This window comes from Schistocerca americana, chromosome 5 (genome assembly GCF_021461395.2).
Source record: "Schistocerca americana isolate TAMUIC-IGC-003095 chromosome 5, iqSchAmer2.1, whole genome shotgun sequence".
Taxonomy (NCBI): domain Eukaryota; kingdom Metazoa; phylum Arthropoda; class Insecta; order Orthoptera; family Acrididae; genus Schistocerca; species Schistocerca americana.
This window is the reverse complement of record NC_060123.1, coordinates 76,269,955-76,287,314: the sequence shown is the minus strand read 5'-3', so window position 1 is coordinate 76,287,314 and position 17,360 is coordinate 76,269,955. Positions and strand designations below refer to the sequence as shown.

The 17,360-nt window shown below is 43.3% G+C and overlaps 1 protein-coding gene across 1 annotated transcript in view; it reads right to left on the bottom strand.

Moving 5' to 3' along the window:
* Positions 1-619: 619 nt before the first annotated feature.
* Positions 620-17,360, bottom strand: part of LOC124616213 — a 45,298-nt gene continuing 28,557 nt past the window's right edge. The window contains exon 2 of the mRNA XM_047144517.1: positions 620-769. Coding sequence (XP_047000473.1) covers positions 620-769 — 150 coding nt within the window. The remainder of the gene's footprint in view (positions 770-17,360) is intronic.

Below are 17,360 nucleotides of genomic sequence, written 5' to 3'. Positions count from 1 at the left end.
GTGGAGAAGAGGGGTTTGTGGCACAACTTGACCAGAAGAAGGGATCGGTTGGTAGGACATGTTCTGAGACATCGAGGGATCACCAATTTAGTTTTGGAGGGCAGCGTGGGGGGTAAAAATCGTAGAGGGAGACTAAGAGATGAATACATTAAGCTGATTCAGAAGGATGTAGGCTGCAGTAGGTACTGGGAGATGAAGAAGCTTGCACAGGATAGAGTAGCATGGAGAGCTGCATCAAACCAGTCCGAGGACTGAAGACAACAACAACAAACAACAAACAGTTTTAGCTTGACGATGTCCACTATGGACAAACGGTAGTTACTTTTATTCTGAAGAAGGTTGGGTTATCCGGACTGAAACCTAGGTAAATTCGAGGTAAACGGTGCAACTGAGGCTGTGGGTTATTAAAATTAAGATTATCATTTACCTTCCACAGCTCTCCTCACCTTTTGCGTACTGTGCAGCACGCCTCGGCCGCCAGTGTCCAGCCTAAATCGGAGCGCGCCTTGCTGGAGTGGACGGATGCACTCGCAACGCCATTACCCATTCTCGCCGCACCTGGTCGCGCGGCAGCGCCGCCCGTCCGCTGCCATTGCGGAACGACCGTCCCGTATGCAGATCAGCCGCTGCCACTCGCGGCCCGGAACCGCCTCGCCGACCGCACAGCGACCAGTCGCGACCGCACAGTGGTGGGGCCCGCACAGCGGTCGCCCTCGCCGCCCGCAAAACATGCCACGGCGGCTGCCTGCATGGGCTCTGCCTGCGTTTGCTAGAGATAGCGGCGGGCCACTGCTGTCCCACAAAATGGAGCCCAGTCTCCCGCAACTGCCACCCTGAAATACTCGCACGTTCGTGAAAGCGGAACCACTGCGGCTTTGCTAATGATACACACTGAATGCTCCTCAGCCTTTCTCGTTTTTTCTTTCCCTTCTTCTTCGTCTTCTTCTTAATCAATCTACGAACCATCTATATTCTAATAAGCTACTGCTCTTTCGCTTTTAACCCCCCTAAACTCTTTTAATATTATTAGCATTGTTATGGTTTCATCAATGATATATTATGTTTGTTGTTGTTGTGGGCTTCAGTCCTGAGAGTGGTTTGATGCAGCTCTCCATTCAAGCTTCTTCATCTCCCAGTACCTACTGCAACCTACATCCTTCTGAATCTACTTAGCGTATTCATCTCTTGGTCTCCCTCTACGATTTTTACCCTCCACGCTGCCCTCCAATACTAAATTGGTGATCCCTCGATGTCTCAGAACATGTCCTACTAACCGGCCCCTTCTTCTAGTCAAGTTGTGCCACAAGCTCCTCTTCTCCCCAACTCTATTCAATACCTCCTCATTACTTATGTGATCAACCCATCTAATCTTCAGCATTGTTCCGTAGCACTACATTTCGAGAGCTTCTATTCTCTTCTTGTCCAAACTACTTGTCGTCCACGTTTCACTTCCACACATTGCTACACTTCTTACAAATACTTTGAGAAATGACTTCCTGACACTTAAATCAATACTCGATGTTAACAAATTTCTCTTCTTAATAAACGCTTTACTTGCCATTGGCAGTCTACATTTTATATCCTCTCTACTTCGTCCATCATCAGTTATTTTGCTCCCCAAATAGCAAAACTCCTTTAGTACTTTGTGTCATTTCCTAATCTAATTCCCTCAGCATCACCCGACTTAATTCGACCTCATTCCACTATCCTCGTTTTGGTTTTGTTGATGTTCATCTTATACCCTCCTTTCAAGACACTGTCCACTCCGCTCAATTGCTCTTCCAAGTTCTTTGCTGTCTGTGACAGAATTACAATGTCATCGGCGGACCTCAAAATTTTTATTTCTTCTCCATGGATTTTAATACCTACTCCGAACTTATCTTTTGTTTCCTTTACTGCTTGCTCAATGTACAGATTGAATAACATCAGGGATAGGCTACAACCCTGTCTCACTCCCTTCCCAACCACTGCTTCCCTTTCATACCCCTCGACTCTTATAACTGCCATCTGGTTTCTGTACAAATTGTAAATAGCCTTTCGCTCTCTGTATTTTACCCCTGCCACCTTCAGAATTTGAAAGAGAGTATTCCGATCAACATTGTCAAAAGCTTTCTCTAACTCCACACATGCTAGAAACGTTGCCTTGTGACAGCCAGAGCGAGAGCACCAGCAGCAGCGAGTACTGTTTGTATAAAGCGTTTATTTTGCATTTTGTTTACGACCTTCCACTAAGGAAGGGATTCTATTTGTGTTTATCTGCTCTGCATAGTAACTAACAGTTCTTGATAAAACTTTACGTAGTTTTCGTGTTAGATTTCTTAGTGTTTTCTTGATCGTTTAGAACAGAAAGCGCCCTAAAACCGTCTTTTGTTTGTTTCGCGGCCGTTAGCCACTAGTCACTTGAATCAGCAGTTGTCTTGTGACAGCCAGAGCGAGAGCACCAGCAGCAGCGAGTACTGTTTGTATAAAGCGTTTTTGTACTTATTTGCTGCGCTTAGCTTTTAAATAGTTTTTCTGGGAAAACCTAGCGTAGTTTTCGCGTCTCGTATTTCAGTGAGTGTTTCTTGATTATCCGAGTAGCTCATCAGAAGATTATCTTGGGAATTTGTCACCGTATAGAGTAGGGTAAACATAGTCATGTGTAGGGACTGTGGTTGTTGTGAGCGGACGCAAGGAGAATTGGCCACTCTTCGGGGGCAGGTGGAGGCTTTGTCTGTTAGGCTCATCGAGCTCGAGGCGCAGACGTCGGCTCGTAGTGGCGTTGGGGCAACTGTGGTGAGACCTATGCCCACTTCGGTGGCCTTGGAATCACATGGAACCCCTGATGTCGCTGCGTCTTCCGGCAGTGAGCATCTTACCGGTCAGCCATCACTCCAGGGTGAATGGCGGACAGTGGTGGGCTCGCGCGTGCCTGGCCGAAAGGCGAAGTTGGGATCTGGCCGCGTGGCAGCTGCCTTACCCCTTTCCAACAGGTACGGGGTGCTTCCTAGTGGTGATGACATCGTTTCCGAGCCACCACAGGATGCCTCGCCTGTTGGGCCAGTGGCCGATTCTCCGGCAAGGTCCCGACAGTCACAGAGGGCGGGCCTATTAGTTATAGGGAGCTCCAACGTTAGGCGGGTTATGGAGCCCCTCAGGAAAATAGCGGGTAGGTCGGGGAAGAATGCCAGTGTGCACTCGGTGTGCTTGCCGGGGGGTCTCGTCCGTAATGTGGAGGAGGCCCTTCCGGCAGCTATTGAACGCACTGGGTGTGACCGGCTGCAGATAGTAGCACATGTCGGAACGAATGACGCCTGCCGCTTGGGTTCTGAGGCCATCCTTGGTTCCTTCCGGCGGCTGGCTGATTTGGTGAAGACAACCAGCATCGCACGCGGAGTGCAAGCTGAGCTTAATATCTGCAGCATAGTGCCCAGAGTCGATCGCGGTCCTCTGGTTTGGAGCCGTGTGGAGGGTCTAAACCAGAGGCTCAGACGACTCTGCGACTATAATGGTTGCAAATTCATCGACCTCCGTTATTGGGTGGAGAACTGTAGGGCCCCCCTAGACAGGTCAGGCGTGCACTACACACCGGAAGCAGCTACTAGGGTAGCAGAGTACGTGTGGCGTGCACACGGGGGTTTTTTAGGTTAGAGGGACCCCCCCTTGGGCGAAACGATAAAATACCTGACGGCTTACCAGAGAGGACATTATCATCGTTGATAAAGAACGTCCGTCCTCAGAGACCAAAAACAGGAAAAGTTAACGTAATATTGGTAAACTGCAGGAGTATCCAGGGCAAGGTTCCTGAATTAGTATCTCTTATTGAAGGAAATAGTGCGCATATAGTATTAGGAACGGAAAGTTGGTTAAAACCGGAAGTGAACAGTAACGAAATCCTAGACACAGAATGGAATATATACCGCAAGGATAGGATAAACGCCAATGGTGGAGGAGTATTTATAGCAGTAAAGAATTCAATAATATCCAGTGAAGTTATTAGCGAATGCGAATGTGAAATAATCTGGGTTAAGTTAATTATCAAAGGTGGGTCAGATATGATAGTCGGATGCTTCTATAGACCACCTGCATCAGCAACCGTAGTAGTTGAGCGCCTCAGAGAGAACCTGCAGAACGTCGTGAAGAAGTTTCGTGATCATACTATTGTAATAGGGGGAGACTTCAATCTACCAGGTATAGAATGGGATAGTCACACAATCAGAACTGGAGCCAGGGACAGAGACTCTTGTGACATTATCCTGACTGCCTTGTCCGAGAATTACTTCGAGCAGATAGTTAGAGAACCAACTCGTGAAGCTAACGTTTTAGACCTCATAGCAACAAATAGACCGGAACTTTTCGACTCCGTGAATGTAGAAGAGGGTATCAGTGATCATAAGTCAGTGGTTGCATCAATAACTACAAGTGTAATAAGAAATGCCAAGAAAGGAAGGAAAATATATTTGCTTAACAAGAGTGATAGGGCACAAATCGCAGAATATCTGAGTGACCACCATCAAACGTTCATTTCTGAGGAAGAGGATGTGGAACAAAGATGGAAAAAATTCAGAAACATCGTCCAGTACGCCTTAGATAAGTTCGTACCGACTAAGGTCCAAAGCGAGGGGAAAGATCCACCGTGGTATAACAATCATGTACGAAAGGTACTACGGAAACAAAGAAAGCTTCATCATAGGTTTAAGAGTAGTCGAATCATAGCTGATAAGGAAAAGCTGAACGAAGCGAAAAAGAGCGTAAAGAGAGCAATGAGAGAAGCATTCAACGAATTCGAACATAAAACATTGGCAAACAATCTAAACAAGAACCCTAAAAAGTTTTGGTCATATGTAAAATCGGTAAGCGGATCTAAATCCCCTATTCAGTCACTCGTTGACCACGATGGCACCGAAACAGAGGACGACCGAAGAAAGGCAGAAATACTGAATTCAGTGTTCCGAAACTGTTTCACTGCGGAAAATCGTAACACGGTCCCTGACTTCAGCCGTCGCACGGACGCCTAAATGGAAAATATTGAAATAAACGATATCGGAATTGAAAAACAACTGCTATCACTTAGTAGCGGAAAAGCATCCGGACCAGACGAGATACCCTTAAGATTCTACAGTGATTATGCTAAAGAACTTGCCCCCTTTCTATCAGCAATTTATCGTAGATCGCTGGAAGAACGTAAAGTACCTAGCGACTGGAAGAAAGCGCAGGTCGTTCCCATTTTCAAGAAGGGTCATAAATCAGATGCGAATAATTGTAGGCCTATTTCGCTTACGTCAATCTGTTGTAGAATAATGGAACATGTTTTGTGTTCTCGTATTATGACGTTCTTAGATAATACAAATCTCCTTCATCATAACCAACATGGATTCCGCAAACAGAGATCATGTGAAACTCAGCTCGCCCTATTTGCCCAAGAAATTCACAGTGCCGTAGACACTGGCGAGCAGATTGATGCCGTATTCCTGGACTTCAGGAAGGCATTTGATACGGTTCCGCACTTACGTTTAGTGAAAAAAATACGAGCTTACGGAATATCGGACCAGGTTTGTGATTGGATTCAGGATTTCCTAGAAGAAAGAACACAACATGTCATTCTTAACGGTTCAAAATCTGCAGATGTAGAGGTAATTTCGGGAGTACCGCAGGGAAGCATGATAGGACCTTTATTGTTTACAATATACATAAATGACTTAGTTGACAACATCGGTAGCTCCGTGAGGCTATTTGCAGATGACACGGTTGTCTACAAGAAAGTAGCAACATCAGAAGACTCGTACGTACTCCAGGAGGACCTGCAGAGGATTAATGCATGGTGCGACAGCTGGCAGCTTTCCCTAAACGTAGATAAATGTAATATAATGCGCATACATAGGGGCAGAAATCCATTCCAGTACGATTATGCCATAGGTGGTAAATCATTGGAAGCGGTAACGACCGTAAAATACTTAGGAGTTACTATCCGGAGCGATCTGAAGTGGAATGATCACATAAAACAAATAGTGGGAAAAGCAGGCGCCAGGTTGAGATTCATAGGAAGAATTCTAAGAAAATGTGACTCATCGACGAAAGAAGTAGCTTACAAAACGCTTGTTCGTCCGATTCTTGAGTATTGCTCATCAGTATGGGATCCTTACCAGGTTGGATTAATAGAAGAGATAGACATGATCCAGCGAAAAGCAGCGCGATTCGTCATGGGGACATTTAGTCAGCGCGAGAGCGTTACGGAGATGCTGAACAAGCTCCAGTGGCGGACACTTCAAGAAAGGCGTTACGCAATACGGAGAGGTTTATTATCGAAATTACGAGAGAGCACATTCCGGGAAGAGATGGGCAACATATTACTACCGCCCACATATATCTCGCGTAATGATCACAACGAAAAGATCCGAGAAATTAGAGCAAATACGGAGACTTACAAGCAGTCGTTCTTCCCACGCACAATTCGTGAATGGAACAGGGAAGGGGGGATCAGATAGTGGTACAATAAGTACCCTCCGCCACACACCGTAAGGTGGCTCGCGGAGTATAGATGTAGATGTAGGTTTGCCTTTCCTTAATCTCTCTTCTAAGATAAGTCGTAGGGTCAGTATTGCCTCACGTGTTCCTACATTTCTGCGGAATCCAAACTGATCTTCCCTGAGTTCGGCTTCTATCTGTTTTTCCATTCGTCTGTAAATAATCCGCATTAGTATTTTGCAGCTGTGACTTATTAAACTGATAGTTTGGTAATTTTCACATCTGTCAACACCTGCTTTCTTTGGGATTGGGATTATTATATTCTTCTTGAAGTCTGAGGGTATTTCTCCTGTCTCATACATCTTGCTCACCAGATGGTAGAGTTTTGTCAGGCCTGGCTCTCCCAAGGCTGTCAGTAGTTCTAATGGAATGTTGTCTACTCCCGGGGCCTTATTTCGACTTAGGTCTTTGAGTGCTCTGTCAAACTCTTCACGCAGTATTATATCTCCTATTTCATCTTCATCTACGTTCTCTTCCATTTCTATAATCTTGTCCTCAAGAACATCGCCCTTGTATAGACCCTCTATATACTCCTTCTACCTTTCTGCTTTCCCTTCTTTGCTTAGAACTGGGTTTCCATCTAAGCTCTTAATATTCATGCAAGTGGTTCTCCTTTCTCCAAAGGTCTCTTTAAATTTCCTGTAGGCAGTATGTATTTTACCCCTAGTGAGATAAGCTCTACATCCTTTGTATGATATATGATCGTACAGGAAAACTTACTTTATTACATTTGTATGATATATTATCGTACAGGCAAAATTATTTTATTGTCGCACCTCGTATTCCCAAGTAATTATAGGTGTTCACATTATTTTGCCTGATATATTATCGTACAGGCAAAATAATGTCAACACCTATATTTACTTGGGAATATGAGGTGCGACAATAAATTAATAAAGTCTCATTTTCTTTGCAAGATGTGGCAACCCTGCAGGCTTGCATAGGCACAGTATCTTTGACCTTGGTCTATAAGCTGCTTCTAGTTCAAGTGGCACATCGATTCAACTGCTCAGTCGTGAGTTGTGCTGTAATAGGTTAACACGTGTTTGTGTCTCTCATCACGGAAATGGAACCGCATAATATTGCGCAACGGTATGCAATTTCTTTTTGAATTAAAATGGGTGAGAACGCGACGACAACTTACTGTAAGCTTCAGAAGGCTTTTTGAGAGGAGGTTATGTCAAGAACTCGAGTTTTGCGTTGGCATAAAATGTTTATGAAGGCAGAACGAATACTGAAGATGAAGACCGCAGTGGACGACCATCAACCTCACCGACGGATGTCAACTTGGCCAGGGTGCGTGAACTCGTACGATCTGATCGAAGATTATCCATGAAAATGATTGCAGAAGAACTGAACATCAATAGAGAAACGGTTCGTCTAATAATAACTGAACATCTTGGTATGAGAAAGATCTGTGCAAAAATGGTCCCCAAAAATCTCACACTACAACAGCGAGAAACACGGAAAAATGTGGCAGCCGATCTGATAGAGCAAACGGAAATCATTCCAGAATTGTTGAGCCGTGTGATCACTGGAGATGAAAGTTGGTTTTTTCAGTACGACACAGAGACAAAACGCCAAAGTTCGCAATGGTGCTCAAAGGGATCACCCAGATCAAAAAAGCTCTCATGTCAAAGTCAAAAGTGAAATGCATGCTTGTGTGCTTCTTTGATTCCAAGGAAATTGTTCATAAAGGGTGGGTGCCTCCTGGACATACAGTTAACCGATATTACTACAAAGCAATTTTAGAAAGACTTCGTAAAGGAGTTCTTCGTGTCCGTGCCAACATTACTGATAACTGGATTCTGCATCATGATAATGCGCCATCCCATACTGCTCTGTCAGTACAGCAACTTTCAACCTCAAGAGAAATTTCAGTACTACCATAGCCACCTTATTCACCAGATATCGCTCCCTGCGACTTTTTTCTGTTTCCAAGAGTCAAGGAACACCATTTTCAAACACCACAAGATGTCCAAAAAGCTGTGACGAGGGTCTTGGAGGATATTACAGAAGATGAGTTCTAGAAATGTTACCATCAATGGCAGAAGCGCTGGAAAAAGTGTGTGCAATCAGAAGGGAACTACTTTGAAGGAGACAACACTAAACTTGACTAAAAGGCGGTAAGCTACATTTTTTTTCACATCAGTCTCATCACTTTATTGTCGCACCTCGTAGTTTATTAATAAGGGGTTTGACCCCAATTTGCCAGTAAAAGCAGCTCCGATTCTTCTTGGAATACTGGCGTGTAATGACAGTATAGTCTCCAGTGGAATATTTCCCACTCTTCGATCAGAACCTCTCCTAAGTCCTGCAGTGACGAGGGAGGCGGAAATCTGCTCCGGAGTCGGTGATCCGATACCGCCCACAAGGTTTCCATAACGTTCAAGTCCGGTAACTGTGCTGGCCAGAGAAGACGCTAAAGGTCAGTTGCACGCTCTTCATGCTACTATTGTATGTCCTCACCACGTGAATGAGTATATTATCGTCCTCAAATATGGCATCATTGTTGGGGAACAACATTTGAATCATGGGGTGCACCTGATCACCTAAAATGTTCACATTATCGTTGGCTTTAACGCGGCCTTTGAGCGTAAGGATGGGACCAGCAAATACCATGATATGACTTCCCACACAATCACACTTCCACCTTCACGGTTAACCGTTGGAATCATGCAATCAGGATTGTAGGCTTATTTTGCCGTTCTCCAGATGTAAATCCGGTCCGATGTTGGAAATAATGAAAACGTTGACTTGTCGGACCATTGAGGTGTATCCATTGATTAGCTGTCCAGCAAAAGCTCCTGACGCCATGTTTTATGCTTCTTTGCGTTTGTTGTCGTCACTAAAGGTTTCGGTGTAGCAGCTCGTCCATAATTATCTGCTTTATGGAGTTCTCGGGGAACAGTGTTGATAGATGCGGGGTGTCGAAGATGGCTAGTGAGCTCAGCAGTCACTTTAGCCGCCGTAGTTTTGTGTTGTTTTGGCACAATTCGTCTTAGCGTACGACGATCTCTGTCATTTAGTTTTGATTTGCGCCCACTATTACGCTTACACCATGGTATATTTCCATGTTTTTTGTAGGCTGTCATGACTGTTGAAACAGTTGCGCTTGAAGCATTTAATAAGTTGGCTGTCTTGGTTACTGATGCTCACGCTAATCGGGCCCCCACAAGCTATCCACTTTGGAACTCTGTTAGGTCTTTAACTGCACGTCGAACTCGGCCTCTGAATGTTAATACGAAGTGTGCACTACTCGTAAACGACCTGCACTGATACCTAGAGCGTACTGAACACGCACAGTCCAGCGCGACACGTGGCTTTCCTCCGTTGTTGACCGTCAAACACAACCATCCCATTATGAGTACTGTTCAATTTATTTTGCCCATCCCCTGTACACGTCGAATACATGTAAGGAAATATGTCTTCCATTGTCCGAAATGTGGACATCTTCTATTTATTAGTTATGAGTAAGTACAAGACGCGTTCAGTAAGTAATGAAAAAAATTTTTGTGAGAGCGGGTTGGTTTTATTCAGGATTCCAATACACTAAACTATCCTCGACTGTTTTGGCTACAAGAACACACTGAAGTCATTTACTCAGTTTCCTGAGGGTCGACTGGCACGTGGGAGATCAGACAAATTTACACGAACATGTTGTGATGATGACAGATGCCTCGCTCAATGATTTACCATAACTTTGTTCACCGCCAGGTCTCAGTAGACATTCAGCAAGCGTCTATGAACATCTGCAATGCTCTGCTTTTCCACCACATAAGCTCAATCACAACTTTCGGACAAAACGCAGCTCCTTTGCTGACGCCAATTTGAAGGCAACATGCAGCACTATCAGCTATCGCAACTTAAATAAGCTGCAGGCGCTGAAGGTGGAATGTTCCACGATGCACAACTAGAAATTATCCGTTGTTTCTATCGAAACAGGCGGAGAGAGAAAATGTGTTGCATTACTTACTGAAAGCCACTCATATGTTAATTATTTTTGAACTGTTGGTCTAATAGGGTTGCTTTTTTATGAAATTTAGGTTTAGGCAGCGGTTTAAGTAGAGATGCATACTTCATGGTGCCATACTTTTCTTCTCTTTTGTCAAGTAAAAATTCTGTTACATTTAGGCTAATCTTAATTAGGGGCTAGAACTGATTTTTGGATATTATATTAAAGATATTTTTATTGAAATCGTCCAAGGTTTTATTCTTGTAGTCTGTCCTGTACATGATTACCACCGTATCCTCTTTATCAGATTTCAGCATTATGATGTTATTTGTTTCTATTTTTTCACAAATTGTACAAGTATTTTCATTTTTTTGTATGTGAAATTTGTTACTTTTATTGTAATAACTGCGTTTCTTAGTAAAATTTTAGATTTTTCCAATAATATCCACTGTTCTACAGTAAGTTACTTTACTCTATCAATTGCTGTTTTTCTATGAAAAATGAGTTTGCCTAGTTAGTCAACGCTAGATATCAGTAAATTCAAGTTTCTTAAAAGCAGCTCTTTGTACTCACATTGAAGTTTTTGGGGCACTCATAATGATATCTATGTTTTGGTTCTGGGATATTGTTCAGAAGCAATATAAGAAAGCAACCCTATCAGACCAACAGCTCTTAAAGAATTTATACGCTTCCTTTCTAGAACAGTTTCAGTTGAAAAAAATTAGGAATTGGTTATGGAACATTTTGCACCTTCCCCCTACAAGCTCGATGTTTATTACCACCACAGCGGCAAAGTTTTATAAATAATCTGCTGGCAAACGATACCGTTCCTGTGGTACATCCTAGACCTTTCCGTAATAAATGTATTTCACTATTACTAACTTCTGCATATGTCAACTTTTATACTCTACCGAGGAATGGAATTCTTAGCCAGAACCTAAAACTGCCCTAGTCTCATTATAATTGTGGACTGAAACATTAAACATTGTCTTATGTCTCTCATGTCTAATATTTTATGTCTGATTATGTCACATTCATTAACTGATATCGTAATTATATCAACTATAGGATTTTTTACCAGTTGCTCTATATCCAGATCTGCTAAAAACAGTTTGGTCTCTAAGAAATTAATATTGAAAGAAATATAAGAAATTAATATACTTGTCTCAAGGTTCTTCTTTCACACACTTTCTTAGCTGTTTTCTTACCTTCGGCTGTATACGAATTTCATGCACACATCTGTTCCGCTGAAATTTACACCCCCCTCCCCAGACTGTAAACGTGACTCAACGATACCGCCAACTGACTCTTCGCCAAATAGTCGGAGATAGCAAACTCACACAAACCACAATGAAAAACGGGAAAATTATTCGGAAGTAACGTAACACGTACATGAGACTGCTAACTACGTAATACACAAGTTCCATGTGTGAAAAAGGCACTGGCCGTGCGGTTCTAGGCGCGTCAGTCTGGAACCGCGTGACCGCTACGGTCGCAGGTTCGAATCCTGCCTCGGGCATGGATGTGTGTGATGTCCTTAGGTTAGTTAGGTTTAAGTAGTTCTAAGTTCTAGGGGACTGATGACGACAGATGTTAAGTGCCATAGTGCTGAGAGCCATTTGAACCATTTGAAAATGGCACCTTAAAGATCTTATTCGTGCAAAGAGAAACGTTTTTGACGTCTGTTAGCAGAGTTGATTAATTATGTGAAGGTTTACCGCGTGTGATGAATGCACAATTAAGTGGTCTCGGCAGCAGGAAATCTAGAAATAACTGTATGTGTACCAGCTTAACTTGTTTCCTGAAACTCTCTTATAAAACAAGAAGTTCTAGAAGGGAACACATGTGAAATGCAACCCTGAATGAAATGCAACACAAATGCAACAAACACATCACCCTCAGAAAATATATAAACATTCTAGCAAGGAGGCAAATACGAGTGACAAAAACCAACAACTCCAGTAAAAACGTGCGTATTAACGAAGTCGAAATGTAGCAGAGAAACAGTATAATTTACCCGAAGGTGATTCATGCAACTACATCATGGTGGCAATGATCTCATAATCCTTCCGAACAGTCTTAGAATCACAAAAGAAATAACGTTATCAATCCTCTGAAAACTTAGTCTTGAGTGTAAAAAGCTGCTTATAAACCACGTGAATATATATACTATGTGATCAAAAGAATACGGACTCCTAGCCGATTAAGACTTACAAGTTCGTGGCACCCTCCATTGGTAATGCTGGAATTCAGAATGGTGTAAGGCGCACCCTTAGCCTTGATGACAGCTTTCACTCTCGTAGGCATAGGTTCAATCAGGTGCTGGAAGGTTTCTTGGGGAATGTCAGCCCATTCTTCACGGGAGTGCTGCACTGTAGAGACGTATCGATGTCGGCAGGTGAGGCCTGGCACGAATTCGTCGTTCCAAACCATCGCAAAGATGTTCTATAGAATTCAGGTCAGGACTCTGTGCAGGCCAGGAATGTTATTGTCATGTAATCACTCCGCCACAGGCCATGCATTGTGAAGTGGTGCTCAATCGTGTTGAACGATGCAATCGCCATACTCGAATCGCTCATCAAAAGTGGGAAGCAAGAGGGTGCTTAAAACATCAATGTAGGCCTGTGCTGTAATAATGTCATGCAAAACAACAAGGGGTGCAAGCATCCTCCATGAAAAATACGACGACACCATAACACCACAGCCTCCGAATTTTACTGTTGGCACTACAGAAGCTGGCAGATGACGTTCACCGGGCATCCGCCATACCCACGCCCTGCCATAGGAACGACACATTGTGTACAGTGATTCTACATTCCACACAACGTTTTTCCACTGTTCAGTCGTCCAGTGTTTACGCTCCGTACACCAAGCGTGGCGTCGTTTGGCATTTAGCGGCGTAATGTGTGGCTTAAGAGCCGTTCGACCATGTAATCCAAGTTTTCTCACCTCCCGCCTAACTGTCATAGTACCTGTAGTGGATACTGATGCAGTTTGGAATTCTGATGTGATGGTCTGGATAGATGTCTGCCTATTACATATTACGACCCTCTTCAACTGTCGACGGTCTCTGTCAGTGCTGTACGTTTCCCTTCACGTTTCCACTGCACTATCACATCGGTCATCGGAAACAGTGGACCTAGGGTTGTTTAGGAATGTGGAAATCTCGGATACATGCGTATGACACAAGTGACACCCAATCACCTGACCACGTTTGAAGTCCTTGAGTTCTGCGGAGCGCCCCATTCTGCTCTCTCACGATGTCTAATGACTACTGAGGTGGCTGATATGGAGTACCTGGCAGTAGGTGACTGCACAATGCACCTAATATGAAAAGCTTATATTTTGGGGGTGTGCGGATACTTTTGATCACATAGTGTAGTTGTCTTGCAAGGACATGCTTCACTATACGACTTATTCTGAATCAAGTTAAAATATGAACAAAAATACCGAATTCTGCATTTAAATTATCCACTTAAAAGACATGAAAAATACGATACGACTTTACTTAATCTGACCAATTTCACAGTTGCCCACCGGAAGGAAGATATAGCTGTGCTTGCGGTTTGATATCGTCTGTCGTTCCAATACGTTCATATTTACACGAGACGAAAGCTTGCAAAACTTTTGGCAACGGCGTCCTGTTCCACCGACGGACAAGGAAGAAGTATCTTCGTCCCGCAAAGTGTGATGGAACGCAAACGTATTCAGCTGGCTGGCCAGAGTGGGTTAGAGGTGGTAGCTGGTGGCAAGATAGGCTCGTACTTAGTAATTTTGGTAAAGTTGTAGCGCTCTCGCAGAAGGAGGTTACCCGTGACTGAAATCTCTGTGGTGAAACAAGTGACTTACGCCGAGTGCGGTTCAGAGATGTCGGAAAGTCGCTCGTTCTGAAATGGCCGGCTTTCAGCGTCACACCCCTTTTTTCTTTCGCAAGACTGGCAACCTCTGCGTTGCTTTAAGGCTGACATGTGTATTTTTCAACATAACCTGATTCGAGAGACTTTCTTTTTATACAACTATCTTCTCTACTTCTTGTTATCTTGTTTATGTCTTAAATTATTCTCACTCATCAGAGCTTCCGTCTGTCACCTACTCATTACGAAACCTAACACGTTGTCGGTAGTGGTATTCGAGAGAATGGTGGTTGGCATCCCTGTCTCGTCGTACAAATTTAGGAATTCCTTGGTTTTCCTAAGCCGCTTCGAATGGGGCGTGATCTGTTTCCTTTTCTGTCGTCCCTGAATCCGTGCTAGTCCTTCATCCCTAATGAGCTCTTCGCTGACGTGTGGGGGATCGTCCACGATCGTCCAGGATGTAGATCTACGCTGATGTTCAGTAAAAATTCAAGTTCCTACTGTCTGTCTCAGGTGAACAACCGCTGTAAGTGACCTAAAATAAAGATACAAAAAATGAAGTTTAAGTAATCAACATAAAAATCGTAGATGGGGCTCTAGAATAAGCATCTGACTGCTTTCAATAAATTTCCGCTGCTCTGAGTACCACTAACAAAATCAAGGAATACTTATGATAAGTCAAAGAACAAATAATTTAATCAGCTTCAAACAGCTGCTCGCTGGACTTAATTGCTGTAACCAAAATGTGAATATTTTCGTTTCAGATCACTTTGTAAAGGAAACGACGGACTACTGAGGGCCGGCCACTGTGACCGAGCGGTTCAGGGTGCTTCAGTCCGGAACCGCGCTGCTGCTACGTCGCAGGTTCGAATCCTGCCTCGGGCATGGATGTATCTGATGTCCTTAGGTTAGTTAGGTTTCATTAGTTCTAAGTGTAGGGGACTGATGATCTCAGATGTTAAGTCCCATAGTGCTTAAAGCCATTTGAATGATTTGACTACTGAGGACTAGACAGAAAAAATATTGTTCAAATTGAATTACAGGCGCAGCACCTCGTAATCTTTAGTCCTGTATCAGTCTTTAAAAAAGAGATCAGTTACAACAGGAAATATTTCCGTATCAATTCAGAATGAATACGAAGAAATGTCTGACTAATACACTGTCAAAACTCTCCTGCGTTTGCGAGAGAATAGCGGGTTGTTGATTCCGCGGCATTTTTCCCATTGCTCCGAGCCTTCTAGTCAATAATACGGTTAATCCATTCTGCAGAACTTGAATCTGGTTGGCAACTCGGACATTCTTAGAATGAATTAGATATTTGAACAAAATCTTTAATAAAACGATTGTTCCTCACTTGTCACCATTGTCTCATCACTCATAACAGTTTGTAATTAATTATTTTCCTAGCTATAAGCGTGAAATTAATATTTTAGTGGGGTACAAAAGAGCATGTAGACGGACCGTTACAGCCGCGATTTTCGGTCTGAAAGACATCCTGTAATTTCTTTTCCTTATTTTTTTTTTTTGTATTCCCATTTATTGAAAGTAGGTTATCGTTCCAGAATATTTTCTTCCTCTGGCACGCGAACTACTACAGTAGTTCTTGGTTCACTCCTATATGACCCGCTTCCTTTTATTCAAGGTGCTAATGTCTCGTGGCGTAAATCTCGTTAGACAAATTGTAGCCTACTAAGTAAGCCAGTTCTCATAAAATAGCAGCGTATTCTTCAGGTCTGATAACTATCTGCTGCTATCTTAATTTGGCAATGATCGAAAGGTATTTTTTCATATAGATTTCCAGAGTGAGATCTTCTGCTATATTCATTTTGTTGACCCTGCAGTACTATTTCTGAAAGTACTATTGTTCCAAATATTTTAATCTGTCAACCCTCTAAATTTTTTCTCCACCTACTGTCAATGGATATCTCCAACCCTGCTTTAACTCAGTTGTTCGTGTGGCTTCGTTGTTTCATAAGCCGCCCTGTATTAAAATGATCACAATGTCGTGAGCAAACAGCAAACAGTCTACTAGTACCCCTTCTTCTCTTGCAACCCACAGAATCTTTTGGTTCAAAGATATGGAGCCTGACCATCGTGAGTTCAGCACCTAAACAATATTTAATACGTATAGTCCGTATAAAATGATAAAAAATAGTAAAATATTCACACACACTCCCACACACCCACCCCCACACAATACATACGGAAAAACACCTACCTACATACAAACAGCTTCCTGATATTCTACCCGGTGGACTGTAGTGACACTCTCGACCAGTAACGTCTGCTTAGGTTTCATCTATTGTGATGCACCTATTCGACAGAGCCAGTCGATCAGTTTTCTGATTTTCTCGTGTATTACTCCTTATGGAATGATCCGTGCGAGTAATTACCACGGAAACCAGCTGTCTTCGCGATTTGTCCATATGACGCTCCTATCTCCCTTAAACCAAATAATTGACCTTTCTCACCGTACGAAATGTGACGACAAGATGTGCGTACACGTCATCTGGTTGGCCGGTTGGTCGATTTGCGGGAGGGGACAAAAAGGCGAGGTCAACGGTCCCATCGGTTTAGGGAGGGATTGGGAAGGAATTCGGCCGTTCCCTTTCAGAGGAACCATCCCAGCATTTGCCTGAAGCGATTTAGGGAAATCATGGAATACCTAAATCAGGGAGGCCGGACACAGGTTTGAACAGTCGTCCACCCGAATGCGCACGCCATCTGGACATGCCACATTACGATCTCCTTTGAAAAGTTCCAGTCACGTGGAACAAATCCAGTACGATCGTCTACGAACACCATTCTTCATGTGTAAGAGTGACATCATTTTACATAGATGAATTTTTAATCAATATAGGTCACAAACGTGGAAGTACTTGAGTATTTGTTAGTCTTCAGATAAAGTGCTCAATGCGTAAAACTTATCCTATCCATTAGCTGGTTAATGGGCTATTAGTAAACTGTAGGAGCGTCAATGGTCGGATCTGAAATGTTCCTTTCGTCCGAACTTCGAAGCATCTTTGGCGCCGTGCGAAATTTTAATT